The 16432-nt window shown below is 32.4% G+C and overlaps 1 protein-coding gene across 1 annotated transcript in view; it reads left to right on the plus strand.

The window, feature by feature from the left end:
• The window catches only part of LOC129938572 (steroid receptor seven-up, isoforms B/C), a 47721-nt gene that overhangs the window by 18492 nt on the left and 12797 nt on the right, over window positions 1-16432 (plus strand). Inside the window, exons 2-3 of the mRNA XM_056046211.1 lie at window positions 2757-2906; window positions 13553-14104. Coding sequence (XP_055902186.1) covers window positions 2757-2906; window positions 13553-14104 — 702 coding nt within the window. The remainder of the gene's footprint in view (window positions 1-2756; window positions 2907-13552; window positions 14105-16432) is intronic.

Below are 16432 nucleotides of genomic sequence, written 5' to 3' on the forward strand. Positions count from 1 at the left end.
TTCTTTCTTAGTAAGCCGTGATGCCGACAAAAACAAAAATCAACAGAAATACCTACTTGGGTTTTCCTAGGGGATCGCTCATCTGAAGTTTTAAGTCTGTGTTTCTGCTTTGTTTTTTGGTTATGTTTTCACTGTCCATGGGAGTTTAAATTTATGATATCTTAAAATGTTAATCTTTAACAATTATTTTTTGAACAAAACAAATTAAGCCGAAACCAAGAGAGGCCAGCCAGTGCCGTACCGGATAGTATTAGAATTCCTATAATGTCAACATTAAAAACTTACTATGAGGAGAATCCGTGCTCACCATCACCAAGAGTTATATAAATGAAATCTGCATTTAGTGTTTTGTGCTTAACCGCATTCTTTTTTCCACGGAACTGAAACATTTTACACGGTGCATTAAATTTACGATTACAAAGTGCACGAGTCCAACATTAGGCTTGGCCATTTCGGGGACTATCACATCATAAAACGAATTTGAGAAAAAGAAAAAAAGATGGAAATTAAATTGAAAGCGTGTCTTTTGAGGAGTCTTGAACGCCAAAGAAGTTGGCACCTTTTTATGATGTAATAGGACACCCAATGAGTATATGGAAACGTTTAGAATAACGTTTCACTTTTTTAAGCAATTTTAGACTCACGAGAAATTTACTATATGAAAACAAAAAACTTATACCTTATTTGGAAATCGGTGCTTTTAAAGGCATTAATGCCCCCAGCTGTATCTTAGTCATTTGAAGAGATATTCTTGTCAAATAAAATGGAAAATATTTTTCAATTTAATCTTATTACAAATTTTTAAAATGTTTGAAGTAATGCATACAATCGATGACCCAAAAAGAAATTCTAAGAAAAATTGCTACATTAATGCCCCCTATTGGCACGTGGTTTATCTAAGGAGTATTTTGATACAATAAAATGCAAAATTTTGACCCAAAAATCATTCTCGGTAATAGTTTTATTGAATTTCAAAATTTGTATAACTTATCGTTCATATATACGCGAAACAGCATTCTTGAGGAAGATTGATTTGGTTGCAATTTTTTGTTTAACAAATTGCAGCACAAAAACTTGAATGTCATTTCAATCTAAATTCATTCTGTCTTATCTTTGCATCATCTGCAACTGCTCCACCTCCTTCACCTTCTTGGTTGTCTTTTATTTTTGTTTTGCACTGAAATCAAACCAAATCAATCCACGATGAGCAAAACTAGGGACACGCTTCCACGACACATGTACGACAGCGTTGAATAGCTAAATATCTATCGCTGCAAGAAGACAGAACAAAATTTAAAAAAAAAGGAACAAAAAATGAGCACCCTTGCTCCCACAACATCCAGATAGATGACTTTGACTGGCGACGACGACGGAGACGATGACAACGTCTCCAAAATATACGATGTTCACAAAACTCTTAAAACAGCCAACGGACATAAAGCGCACGACTGACGACGCGACTTCAAATCGTTCGTTGGTTTCCATCTAAGTTGCAACCAATACCGCAACCTCCACCGCCACCGCCAGCCGCCTCGCCGGTCGCCATCTCGTCGCATACTCATAGCTGATGACTTAAAAAAGACAAAATCCCATACCACGACCATTTAAAGCCCAAGCATTAAAAATAAATTCCAGATAAATATCATTTGCTTCCAAATGGGTCTCCCACAAGATATACTCTCGTATACCTATCGTCGTAGTCGTTGCTTTACCGTCTCTGGTATATTTGCACATCAATCCATAAAAACTACAACACATTTCATGTCATTGAACAACTCCAAAGTGCAAACAAAAATCAACAGATAGATACTCCAAGTGAAATCTGAAAAATAAAAAAAATAACAACCAAATTTTCCTTCACGAAAAAGATACATGTCCTTAACGCCTATAAAATTAACTTAATGGGATTCAATTAACAAAGTATCTTTAAGGTTTTGCTTGCTTTTGTTTCAAAGATCTATAGAACCTACCTTCAAGCTAAGCACTTGAGTTATAAAGAAGCCCATCCTAGACAGAGGGGCTTGTACCCGAATATTTATATGTATTTTGGTGTGTTGTGTATGGGCAAACTCGTCCCACAGAACTCAAACCCCACTGCCACTGATATGAGATGATGTGGTTTTTTAACAAAAAAAAAAAAAAACGAAAGCTGAAACATTGGCGGTGTGGCGGCGACTCTGCTATAAGTACATTGGTTTAGAGTATAGCCCGAGTAGACGACGACAACGAAAACGACAACGGCCAGAGAACAGGCCTATCATAATGTCACATCACACAGCACGACATTAAATAGGATAAGTCACCCATTTCCACATCTCCAAGAGATTTTCACAGACTTTTTTTGTCTCGGTTGGGCTTCAAGAGTGCGCTTCAGGATTTTATTTTTAGTTAGGTAAGGCTTTTAAGAGTTTTAAAGGTTTAAGAAGATTTAAACGCAATTTAAATGGGTATATAAAATAAACCATAAAGTTTTGAGTTAAATAGAATCCCCTTGGAGAATGTCCAAAAGAGTTGGTCCAACTAAGGTCTCATAGGGCCCCCATTGAGAAATTTTAAAGAAATTAACTGATAAATTGGATTCATAATGGAAAACCCCTTCTAAAATATTTCTTTTTTCCAAGAATGCATACAAATATCCTTTATAATGAAAAGTATTGGTCTTTATAGTCTTCCTTGTGGTACTCCACCAAAAAAAAAATCATTTATACTCAAAATTGATTTGTACTAATAATTTGTTTTTTATTTTCTATTTTCAGGCTGTAAATCATTTTTCAAACGTTCAGTCCGCCGAAATCTAACATATTCGTGTCGGGGGAGCAGAAATTGTCCAATTGACCAACATCATCGGAATCAATGTCAATATTGTCGATTACGAAAGTGCCTCAAGATGGGTATGCGGCGAGAAGGTAAGTTTCAATTTCTTTTATACCAAAAATTCTTCCGTTCTATAAATTTTTTTTAAAAAACCAAACTAAAAAAAGAAAAATTAACCAAAACTAAAAAAATCCTCAAGACAAGGGTCAATTAAAAGTCATTTCGAAGTGTTAAATCACATTGAATTAGTTCTCGTCACTTATTTGACACTTGACCACATTATTGGTTATTTGACTTGTGGCCAACAAAAAAAAAACAACAAGTGATCTCCTAGTTCTTATAGTTTAGGAAGTTTCACTGAAATTTTAGACGAAAACGACGGCGAAGACGACGGATGACGAACATTTAGAATACCTTGATCTGTCAATGGCTCTTTGATTACATCCAATTGGTTAGTGGAACACAAACTGTTTTTCTTTTTTCGTTTTCAATTGTTCTCAAAAATAGATTAAGTAGATTTTTCGAGGAATACATTGTAATACAATGTGAATAGGTTCAAGACGTAATTAGACTGTGCTTTGATGTGTATAGATTCTTTAACATACTCGTATCATGCAATATTGGTTGACTATTGTTTGGCTGAGGCTCGAGATTTGAGACAAACAAAATTGCTCAATGGGGTTACTTTATTTTTGACAAAGGAATTCACTAAAATGAAGAAGACCAAGACAGAAAGATCCTACATAGTAATCTTCTTATACAGAAGGTACTTGTTTGCATTTTTTGACTTAGCATTTAGCTTATAAATATGCTATAGCATGTGTTAGCTTCTACGGCTGACGACTTTACGATGACGACAAGACGGTGTTTTGCGGAACAATAAAAGGGGGAAGTGGTTAGGACTTTTTGTTTATTTTTTTTTCTGTACTCTTGCATGATCACTAATCCGCGAATTTATGGTTCTGGCTTCAAACATATTCCGTATATATTTTACCCCTCTGTGCGCCTAAATAATCTCATATACAGTTCGTTTTTGTGCTGCTTTGAAGACACAAAATGTGAACCTTGCATGTTTTTGATCAACTCCGAGGTTACAATCATAATCGAACGAAGCATAAAGAACTACAAAAAGTAAAATAATAACGATGAAGGGGTCGTGACCAGGTGTATTATAGATAAATTCTGCAGTCAGCGCGCGCGTTCAATAAATCGAGTTTAGAAGAATAAAACGATTTGGCTAAAAAAATATTATGCAATAAAATACGAAAATATTTATTTTTATATAGCTTTAGCTAATTCTTTCTCTATTTGTGTCTTGTTTAACGTCAATTTAATTGTCATGATTTAGCAATGATGGCTGTGTGGCTTTTTATGAAGCAAGAGCTATGTGGAAAAGTAAAAAATGTGAATGTCATGTTAAAGGACAGGTTTACATGATCTTTGACAAGCTTGAAATTTTACTGGTGGGGAAAAGTATGTACATGTACTATTATGCTGTTTTAACATAAACACTTTTCATTTTTATCAAAAGATTAGTGGCCTTATTTATCGTTATCGTAAGTGGCGCCCGAGTAGGGATTTATTTTTACCAGTTTGTGGATTAGCTCGTTAAGAAAAGGGCACCAGAACATCAAAATTATATGCCAGACTAAATTTCAAACATTTTAAATGGCGCCCAACTGAAAACTTGATATTCAAATATTCAATTTAAAAGCATTATGTAGTATTTTTAAGTATTATCAGAATATGGCAGAAATGAATATCAACATTTTTGATAAATATAAAAAAAAACAACATAAAATTTAAAAGAAAGTTGATTTTTAATACTACTATTTTTAAGTGGCCCCCACATGAATTTGAGTGTTGTATAATTTAACTATTTGATTTGTAAAATTAAATGCTACACGTAGATTAAAGTTGTTTAAAAAAGAATAGAATAAATTACTTTAAACTATTTCTCTAAACTAAAATTGTTTCAAAATTCATTCCAAATGTATCTGATAACTGCAAACAAATATAAGTAGGGCGTAAGGGTTTTTATTGAATACCCAAACTGCTTTAAATATGACTATACAAATAATGCTAAGTGGCGCCCGAGAATAAGACCCTGATAAAAATTCATCTTTCTTAATTCCATAAGCGTATGTCATCGATTTTTATCAATTGACAAATTTCTAAAAATAAACAGCAATCTCTCTTCTTAATCACTTCTTGCAACTCATTTTTCACATAATAATAAAAATCTAATCAAGTTTTAACTTAAAAATTCATCAATTGACTAATTTATTGCATATGAATTATTCAAACACGTGTTTCTTTCAACAACAACAAAAACATACATCCTCCTAAAACCACCTCAGAGAGTCTATTTGTTCCTAATGACTTTTTAGCAAGTTATTGCAACATGAAATCATATTTAATTTTCCGCAACATTATGATTGCAACCAATTTGTTAAACTAGTTATTCACATTTAACATACATACATCAAAACCAATCTATCAACACATCATCCATTTAAAAGACCCTACAGCTCAGTTTCAAACAACGACTGTGCAACGAACTGTGGCGCGGCGCGGTGCGGCGAGTGGCGTGGCGCTGCGGTCGCTTAAACTTCAAACCAAAGTAAATCTCTGTCAAATTAATTACCTCAAATAAAGTCTCTGGCTGCCGATCATTAAGAAATAGGTACATATCTAACTCGACGACTATTTATCCTCGACTACTAGTTTTCTGTTATAAATTCATTCGAATTCATTAAGAAAGATAATGTTTTTTTTTTTCGTTTTAATTATTCTCCTGTAACTTTATTATTTAATTACCGTGATCAATGCACACTCAATTGACTTTTATTTATCTATAAGATTCATGTCTGAGCATTTTTGTAGTCGTCGGGAAACCAATTTTATTGACTTTGACAGAAGACTCGTTTTTGATGTCATATTCACAAATATTTGACCAGAAACTTATCATGAAAATCATTGTAAATATTAATCTCTATCTACAAGCAAACAAAAAATAAGTCTTTAACACATTTAGGTTAAGATCGATTATAATCAAAGACTACAAGTAAAAGATACATGAGCTCCACTAAAAGTATCTTAGCAGTCTACAAATGTTACATGACATGAAGTATGCTATGTGTAAACACATTATATGTATGATTTTTATTTTTTTTGTAATTTTGTGCTGCCCAGAGAGTAATTAAATCAAGCGCGTACTCAATTGTGCTGTTTAGCTTTTTATTTTTCTTTATTACATTTTTCTATGTTAATTATAGATACTTTCATGGGTTCAATATAATTTGCCTGCATCTGCACACACATGCAAGATATCTACAACTTGTTCTTGTTCATAAAAATTGCTCAAAAAAATATAGAAAAAATAGTAATTTAAGTCTTGCCAATGTAAAGTTTAATGATAGAAGATAATATTGAATGTTATAATTGGCTGAGGTGGTAAAAGTCATATTGAAAAATATCTATGCCATAATCGTGTTGATATATGTTTTATTTGTATTTACCTCTATAAGAGTTCAAAATGCTTAATTACATTAACATATAGAAGTTGAAGTTGATTTTTCTATGGATTTTAAGGCAAAGTGATTTTAACAAAATTGTTGCAAAGATAAGATTGAGTATGCAAAAAATTGTGTTTGAAGTTTGAAAGCGCCGAAGGAAATTTTGGTTAAAATCAAAGACTAACTTAATTATGCTTAAATTATTTATTTGTATTTTAAAAAATTTAGAAAAGAGAAGCTTACATGGATAAAGATCCAAAATAAATTCTTGAACAACAACGCCCACTTCTATTACACAATTTTCACCCTTTTTATCGCCATGAGAAAGCTTGAAAGCGGAAGTTATTGGCCTTATATCAAAGGTTAAAGATTAGATATAATTACGAATTCTCAACCCCTTTTCCTCAGCGGAAATAACGAATCAAGGAATTAATTTGAAGAACAAAAAAAAATCGAAGAATAAGTCACTTAATATCATTTATCTCCTTAATCACGCGATCTTCCAACACACTTGACAAAGTTCCAACATTTTTATTTCAAAACTAAGAAAAAACAAACAAGATAACAAATCGTCAGCCTGTCTGTCTTCTTGAACCGGCGAAGAACCCCACATCAGAAAAATCAGAAGAGCAACATCCAAATACATGAGTTATATCCTTAAGCACGTGCCTTTTACATCTTTCACATCGTTTCCTATGCTTTACTTGCATCATCATCATCCTTCGCATCAACTTTATTCACTGATTTCTCCTTCCCTTCAAAGAGGAAGAAAAAAGTGATTCCATTTAAGAAAAAACCCAAAGAATAGGAGTTGAATCAAAATAATAAAAAAAACCTAAACAATCGATTGCGGATGCTGAATTACGCCTGATCTGACCGAAATCTCAAAACCTTAATCACCCCTCTTGGCCTTTTGTCTTTTGTGATTCTTTACTGCTTTGCTCCCTTTACTCAGTGCACTGTCTTCTTCTTTTTATTCATTCATTCTTTTCTTTAAGAATTTGAAAGATAAAAAACCGCATACAGCATCCCGTAAACGGATTTTCTTCCTTCTTGATCCTGTTTTCAGGTTTTTTCCAAATATCTCTATACCTGAGCCACACCATAAAGTCGGAATCAAGGAATTTCGCAAACACACACAAAGTGCTTTATAGTGTCAAAAAAGGATCGTGACCTTTGAAACTAATATAATGATACACATCAACAAAAAAAAATAAAAAACTTTTTTCCCATGGATCATGATTCCTACCTGAAATGGGATATCCTACTATTTTGTGATCCTTAAAAGGGACAAAATCAAAACACAATTACGCAAATGTATTGTGTAAATATTAAACAGAATGACCAGTACGACAAATAGTGTGCGGAGCGGACTGGACACAGGACTTCGGATTTAATTTCTTTTTATTTTGTCCTTCATGATGGACATCGATTAAAGAATTCCTCAATATCCGTTCGTCCATCCAGTCGAATGTGATGGAATCTTGTTTAACTGGTTCCTTATATTTTCGTCCTTCGCACTTTATCAACTTTAAGGCGAGGAAGACAGACAATTTCCTAAAGGGTATATAAGACAATTCTTGACCACCACTGCCTTGTCTATACCTAGTTCCTTAAACTTGACCATTTTTGCATACCTCTAAGATTCTAGATTTATGTATGATGTGACGATGTGGCATGGCACAGAACCGTGTGAAGGGACAAACGTTTAATATTATAAAGGGAGGATTACGCACCTCGGACTTTTTGTTGGTCGTGTTTGAATATTTATGTGTTGGACATTGAAAAGTGATAAATTCTGCGCTGGTCAAGATATCCCAGTGATTTCGATGCATATATGCCAACTGAGGCGAGAAAAATATTCAAGAACAAAAATAATAAAATAAAAACATAACCGGGAAAAATCTCTTCATTGGGGTTACAATTTTTATTTTGTTTCTTTGTTTAACCAAAGACGAAGATATAAACTCGTCGATTATTTATGCAAAGAGATGGTTGCGTTTTTATATTGTTGTGTTGTTTATATGCTGACCAGGTGGTGTTTTCTGGAGGTCTTAACGTAAACGTAAACGTATATTCAGAGATGCATTGTTGTTTTGTCCACCAGGGAAGAAGAAGGTTTCGGTGGCGGCGTCTTCATTCCAGCACTTTGTATAACTTTGGACAGGACACAAGAAAAAGAGACCATGAAAAAAAAGAACTACAGATTTAAGACAATCGAAAAGTAAGATTACGGAAGAAAACGCAAAGATGGGTTGTAAAGGTACCTTTACATAACAATTGAACGCGAGCGTTCTCTTATTGAAGATTTATCGATTTTGAATGAATTTTTAAAATCTCTACGCAAGACGGAAACTCTGGAACTGATGATGGTGGTGGTGCCTTATGGTTTCTTGTCGGTTTTATCATACGAATTGCATCAAACAAATTAAATCACAAAAACGTATTGAGTTTCCTTTTTTTTAACTTTTTGAAGTAAAAGTTCGAGGGCAATGGAACACCGATTGTGATAAGAGATATCAGATATTTTGACTTTTTCAATCGATACCTTGAAGCACATTTCAAATTTAAAACAGTTTTAAGTTAGAGCATTTATCATGGATAAACACAAATTAAACTGCTTTTGATATAAGTTTCACTGGAGAAAATATCCTTTTTGTATTTATATGGAAGCACATTCTAAATATTAAATGCGATGAATATTTTTGTCAAATCCAAAATTGAATATACATTTTTCTACAGCATACAAATTTGTAGCAAACAAAATTAACAAATTTAAAAGAGTAAAAGACATTTGAAATGGAACTTGATGTTATAATACAAAAGAAAAATACTCTCATTGAAGCACATTTTAATTTGAACTAAGAAGAGTTTTTTTCAATACTTTTTAAAACCATATTCAATTATTTCCAGTTTAATTCTGTTATGACAACACTGAAAATAAGTTATACGCAAGAATGGGGGTGAAAACAAATTACATAATTTGTAGCACATTTCAATTTTAACTAGTGGATTTCTGGCAATTCAGGTCAATTAGTCTTCTAGTCGCCTTCCACCTTTTTATTCGCTTCTTTTCCATGACTTGTACCATTTAATTTTAAGCTTTCAAGTTATATATTTATCCATAGAAAAAAGTCGTTATACTCTTTCAAACTCAAGTACTTAACTTATACCTATACCTGCGATTGACCTACCCAACCACGATTAGAAAAAAATGTTTGTATTTATTAATTTTTTTTTCATCATCCGAACCGCATTATCTGCAATACAAAATCAAGTTGTTCAACTAAATATGCAAATTATTTTAAAAATAAACAAGCTGCAGGCTATTGTGTTATTCTTTTCTTTTAAAAAATAAATCAAAAATTCAATGGTCAGTTTTGCAGTTCTATTTGTCTATCTCTCTCTTCCTTAAAAAAAAAACGTTCATGAAAAAGATTGATGAGAAAAAATAATCTTTTTCCGCTCAAAAAACTCGTCCTTATTTTTTGGTTCTGTTTATTTATCGGTGAAAAGATTTAAAAAAAAGTATGCATATCCTTAAATGTGTAGGGAAACAGCATAATTTTACTTTATGACACTTCACCTTAATTGCTTGGCCTTATAAAAATATGTGTATATTAGGTTGCCCTCTTGTTATATGGACATTCAAAATACTTTATAATTCGACCCTTTTTGTTAAAAAATGAATCCAGTTTTTATTATTTCATTACCTTTTTTCAGGTTTTATTCAAATTTAGTTTTTTGGGTTGAATTGAATAGAAAAAAATAGGGATGTTTGAAGAATGTTTGGGAAAGAAAATGTCATGTGAACTCAATTATGACCTTTTGTAATAAGAAATTTGCAAAGTGGTTTTTGAGGATTGTCGGTGCAGTTGTGATTTTTGAGGTCATTACTCACTTATGTATAAATATAGCAATATATGTAGGTACCTTTAATTTTACTTGATTTTGTTTCATAAAGGAAGGTCAACAATTTTCAATGGAGGTCAATATTTGAATTTTCATACAATTCACATTTCGTATGAGTTATTCTAAAATTCTTTTCATTTCAAATGTGTTTATCAAGATTTTGTAGTGCTATTAATTTTTGTATCATTTTCTTTGGAGAAACAATTAATTTAAAATATTAAGATAGTACTAAAGTGTGTTGTAATTTTAGCTTAAGGTCGCAAAAACAACTTTTTTTGAACAAGAAGAATTCAGAAGTTTTTTGTTTTCTTCCCGAACAAAAATTATCTTGTCGTTAAAATTGTTTTATTTTTCTATCACACAACCGAAAACATTTACTGTTTAAAGTTACCCAGAATTCTAATCTAGCCTTAAAATTGTTCTATCACATCTGGTTTTGAAAATATTCCCCTTAGAAAATATTAAAGTTATAAATATATTAAATACTACTTAGTTTCTGAAAATTCTCATTAATTAAGAGTTTAGATTTGGTTTAAATGTGCTTATTTTGAACCCTAACTCTAATTTTAACTATCTGTTCAAATTTTAAAAAATATTTGTATAGTTTTGCTACGTATTTTGTAACCCAGTTTAAAGGACAGATTCCTTAGTAAAATAAAATTACTTTCAAACCGTTTTTCCTTACACACATTTGAAAAACCATCACGAATATTATTGAAGCAAATCCACTTCATGACTTTAAACAGCCTTATGTTTATTTTTTTTTATTTTTTAAGTAAAATCTAGAAAACTTGACGTGATCTAGTGATTTTAGAGTTAGATTCAATTTAAGGCTATCAAAACACATCGACGGAGTGCAATTTTTGTGAATCATTATAATAAAAGAACAATAAAAGAATATTTAATTTTCTCCCGATATTCGAGCACTTAATGCCGATCAAACTTAATTCTCTAACGAAGAATTTTTAAATACTCTAAAAATGTATTTCTTTCTACGACTTTTCAATTTCCAACAAAATATTGCCTCATCCATCATTTTAAAATTACATTACAAAATCTTACACAGAATAAAAGTATCTCTAAGATATTTTCTTAATCTCATCAAAGGATAAAGATATTCTTCTTCTTTTTTCCAGTATAAGTAAACATATATACACTTATTCAACTATTACAAAAATCGAGTATCTATGTGTAAGTATGTGTTTTACTGACTATATGCTGTCTGTATAGGTACATACGACTTACGAGTATGCCTATAGTATAAGAAAATATTCATTGTTATTTTAATTAAACGAAAATACTCGCATTGTAATGCGATGCAAATATTTTCCCTCATTATTTACTTTATCTGTCGTCGGACACATACATATACCTTCATACATATGCAATACCTGATATAGACTGATTTGTAGATATATAGGTTTGTATGAATAAATTTAAAGTCGTACATTTAATCTGTGCGTATCTTATAAGATTTTAACAAAGGGGTTGTTTTAATTATACCACGTAAGAAGTATCTTAAGAAAATCTTATATCTATACACCTTAAGACTGAGTCTTTTCTTCAAAGATTTTAGGTATACCTTCCTCTATACATACCCTTTAAAAGGAAGATACTTCCTGATATCTCCATATTTATATATAAGCGATTACGATATTCATTATAGACAAAGACTTTTTCGAATTACAAAAAGAAAAATGCATGCAAAATAGATATCAGCTTTAAAAATGTAGGTAGCTAGACTACATTTTCAAGAACATTCACAGGTCAATCGCACTTGGCGCGCTTAAGAAGCCACATTCAAGCAATTTATGTACCTATACGTTTAGCCTCACTTTAATAAGTCACTTTAACCCCATTCAAGCTAAGTTGATAGATACACATTGTTTTTTGTTTGCATTATTATATTTAATATTTTTATACTTATGGAGAGTGGAATGACAATAACTAGAACAGCCTTGAAGTTTATTATTGTCTAAATACAAAGACAGAAAAAGAGAGGGAGAAAGATATATGCAGAGAATATTAATTTATTAAAAAGAGTTATATTTATTGTTAAAGTTTTATAAGAATTAAATCACTGCTGCGTAGATACAGATACAATGCGACTTTGTAAGAGTATCTTTGGTATACAATTTTTGTAATTGTTCACTTTACTATTGTTATATTATTATTAATTATAATAATAGATTGTGTGGACTTTTTCTTAGTTTGAACATATTTCAAATATAAAATTAAATATCCACGATTTTTGTATCTGCACTATAGGTATACTCATTTAGCATGTGTATCTTATACGTTATTTGTATCTGAGAAATGCATTAAGTGATTTATAATTGTTAGGTATTTGGAAATGTATAGATATGTGATGTTTTGCTGCTATTTTTTTCTTCAAAAACAAGATGATGAGATTGATTGATGGTTAATGTGTTTACCCAGATACATCTAGGTTTTTTTTTCTTTTTTATGATATATGAGAGTATCACATTGATGATGTATTAATTTGCTTAGATAGTTTGAAGGTAAACAAGGGAATTTATATTGATGATTAGCTGACATTTAAAAATATTTAATACACAAAAAGAAAAAAAACAAATAACAAACAAACGAGAAATAAATTATTGAAGGTTTCTATTATCTGCAAATGTAGATATTTTTTTCCTGAAATGAAAGTTTAAATAACTGCGTTTGACCCCAAAAGGTTTCAATTAATTTATTGTTTAATTTCTTATTTATTACTTATGATAACATCGTTGGATATTTTACTGAGAAATAAAATTTTCAATGGACCCTTGGTTTTCGAATTTTCATTAGGAACAAAGAGAAATTTAGTTGAGACCTCTGAATGTTATACATTGTCACTAGAATGGCATTGTACCAAATAAGACTTCAAATTTTTGTTTTAAGACCTCATTTTTGAAAAAGTATGTTGGTAACTCAAAAAAGGTATGGTCTTAAATTTGAATCAAATTAAAATATGTGCAAATTTTCAAGCAGATTTTTAATCCGGTTTTGAGACCTCTTTTCTCACATAAAGTGAAAAGCTTCGAGTTTCTCAAAAAATGTTTTAATTTTGATCAATATATCAACATTTTCTAGATTAAAGACCTTAAGTAACATTGTTTTTATGAATCAGGGTCTTAAGGTTGGCTAAATTTTTGAATTTGGTTATCAATTTTGTCTTGAGGAAAAAAAAAGTTTTAAAAATATACAAATTTTTAGATTTTTATATTTATTTTTTGATTTTATTTTTTTGAAATACCAAAGCTTATAAATTTTGTTTGCAATTTTTCTTTATCTCATTTCAGCTGTTCAACGTGGTCGCGTTCCGCCCACCCAACCCGGACTAGCTGGCATGCATGGTCAATACCAATTAGCCAATGGCGATCATATGGGCGTGGCCGGTTTCAATGGTCATTCATATCTAAGTTCCTACATTTCACTCCTGCTACGTGCCGAACCATATCCAACATCACGCTATGGCCAATGTATGCAACCCAATAATATAATGGGAATTGATAATATATGTGAATTAGCTGCCCGCCTGCTATTTTCCGCTGTTGAATGGGCGAAAAATATCCCATTCTTCCCGGATCTACAAGTTACGGATCAAGTGGCGCTGCTACGATTAGTGTGGTCTGAGCTGTTCGTCCTCAATGCATCACAGTGTTCAATGCCATTGCATGTGGCACCACTGTTAGCTGCTGCCGGTCTTCATGCATCGCCAATGGCTGCGGATCGTGTCGTGGCCTTTATGGATCACATACGCATCTTCCAGGAGCAAGTCGAGAAATTGAAGGCGCTGCATGTCGATTCAGCGGAGTACTCGTGTCTGAAGGCGATTGTTCTGTTCACCACAGGTAAGCTTCTGGACATCTTGTACAAAGATGTTCCGGCCTTACTAACAAAAGTTTCAGCTAAATTGCAAAGCTCCCATCAGAATAATAGTACTAGCAATAATAGTAGTGGGGGTGGTGTTACCGCGACAGGTGCGAATTCCACTTCTGATGGCTCGTCTGCCGGGGACTCGTCCTCCAACAGTTTGTGTGAGGAGATCATGTTGGTGGTCAGGGACCATCTGGATGATCTAGATCGCGAACATGCGCAGTCGGCTTCATTGGCTCGGTCTTCGCATCTGGCCGCTTTCATGAAAGTTAGTTGTGAGTCCGCTCTGAGTCCAAATACATTAAACACACCTCCATCACACACCACACCATCCACAATCGTGTCGACGTCGTCAGCGGCGGTGGCCGATGTCAAGGGTTCCGGAGTTAGTCACTCCATTGCCAACTGTCTGAGCACATCGACAACCCCCACAACATCGTCCGTATCTACCGCCCTTTTGCCGTCGCTGCAAAGCGCATTTAGCTCTTGCAGCAATAGCACAAATAATAACCAAAGCTCTATGTACTATAACTCGACGGGAGCAATAGCAAGCTCACCAGTGACCTCGACGCAGTCCCACTTCCATCAGAATGGTGGCTCATCTCTAGGCAATATCACCTCATCCCCAATGAGCAATCCCAGCACCGGTAGCATGGGCACATATAATTCACCCTCCTCGGCCTCGGCGGCAGCAGCAGCTGCTGCAGCTATGTTCTATCAAACGCCTCCGAGAACCTTCGGTTCAGCGTTCGATATGTTCCACCATAGCACTCCGTTCGTAAGTCATACGAGTAGTAGTGGGTCGTTTGGTAACTCTAGTTATAGATATTCGCCTTATAACTTTGGCAATAGATGGCAGTTGTAAGAAAAATGATTATTTTAGGACGACCCAAAAATGTGTAAAAATTAAAACGTAGTTTAAATTTTCCTTTCTGTACCTACATCATCGTAGCTATATTTTATTTTTAAGCCTTACCTCTTTAATGTGTAAATTTTCTCGTACCTAATTTCTTAGTTATAACTTTTAGTTTTTAGTCGCTTACTTTTAAAATTCAAACTTAGTGCCTAATTAATTTATTTAACTTATTTAATTTATTTAACTTATTTAATTTATTAAAAAAAGAAAAAACGATAATATATTAAAACTTAATGCTTCTAAATTAAAAAAAAAAACATTGGTGTTTTCATTTGTTCATTTTTCGAATTGCTTTTGATTTGTTCGCGCTTTTAAAGGGTAAAAAATTATTTGGCTTGATTTTGGTTGGCTTTTTTTATTTTTATAAAGCTTATTTCGCTAATTTTTATTTTGTAGTTTTTTTTTTATTTGTATTTTTTTTTTTTGTTTATATTTATTTTTTATTTTTTTGCTTTTTATTGCCTTATTTATTTTTGTAGTTTAATTGCTTAATATTTATTGTTTCATTTCATTTAATTGCTTATTTTCACAGATATTTGAAGGATGGATTCTTAACAAACATTAAAAAAACACTAACTTTGCACTAATAAAAATATAACACCAATTAACACAACGATTATTATTTTATTTATGCACAATTCACAGTTTCCTTTTTGGTTTTCTTTGGTTTTTAAATGATCGCACTTTTCATTTCATTTTCATTTTTTGTTTGGTTGTTTTTTGACGTTTTTTGGGTCAGGTGAAAATCAGGGAAGTTGTTATCTAAATAAGATGTTTAGAAGTGTCTCTTTCAAACCAAACTATGCAAATAAGAGCTATTTAGTTAAAATTCGAAAGGTGTCCTGTAATTGTTTTACTCTACAAGTGTTCAAAAGTGGGATACATAGGCGAAACGATAATGCACGCAATTTTCTAATTTCTCCTTTCGATATTGATAGGTCCTTGAACACAATAGAGTTGATTGTGTGTTTCTTTGATGCTTCACTATTTGTAAAGATTACACTTTTACTTTAGATCAATCACTGTCCAGTTTCCAACACCCGAAAACCACATTTTCATAAGTCACAAAACTCAATTTAACTCAACAGACAATAATTCATAAATCAAATTAAATTCTAAATCGAATCGTCCAAAATGTTAGCACGGCATCAATCTTCTGCCAGCGGGAATCTAAGAAATCAAATCAGATTTCGCTATGAGCTCTTTTCACCACCTGCTGATTTTTGGTTCATAGTGCAAACGTATATAGTCTTGCATTATTTTTTTTTAAATCACACCAACTCCTTCCCCAAGCTTTGCCAACAATCTGTATCGAAGAATCCCGGAACCAAAATCAAATTATCGCATTTGTTTATCTTTGTATACTCGCAGATACTTCGAGGTCATA

This window comes from Eupeodes corollae, chromosome 1 (assembly GCF_945859685.1).
Source record: "Eupeodes corollae chromosome 1, idEupCoro1.1, whole genome shotgun sequence".
Lineage (NCBI taxonomy): Eukaryota > Metazoa > Arthropoda > Insecta > Diptera > Syrphidae > Eupeodes > Eupeodes corollae.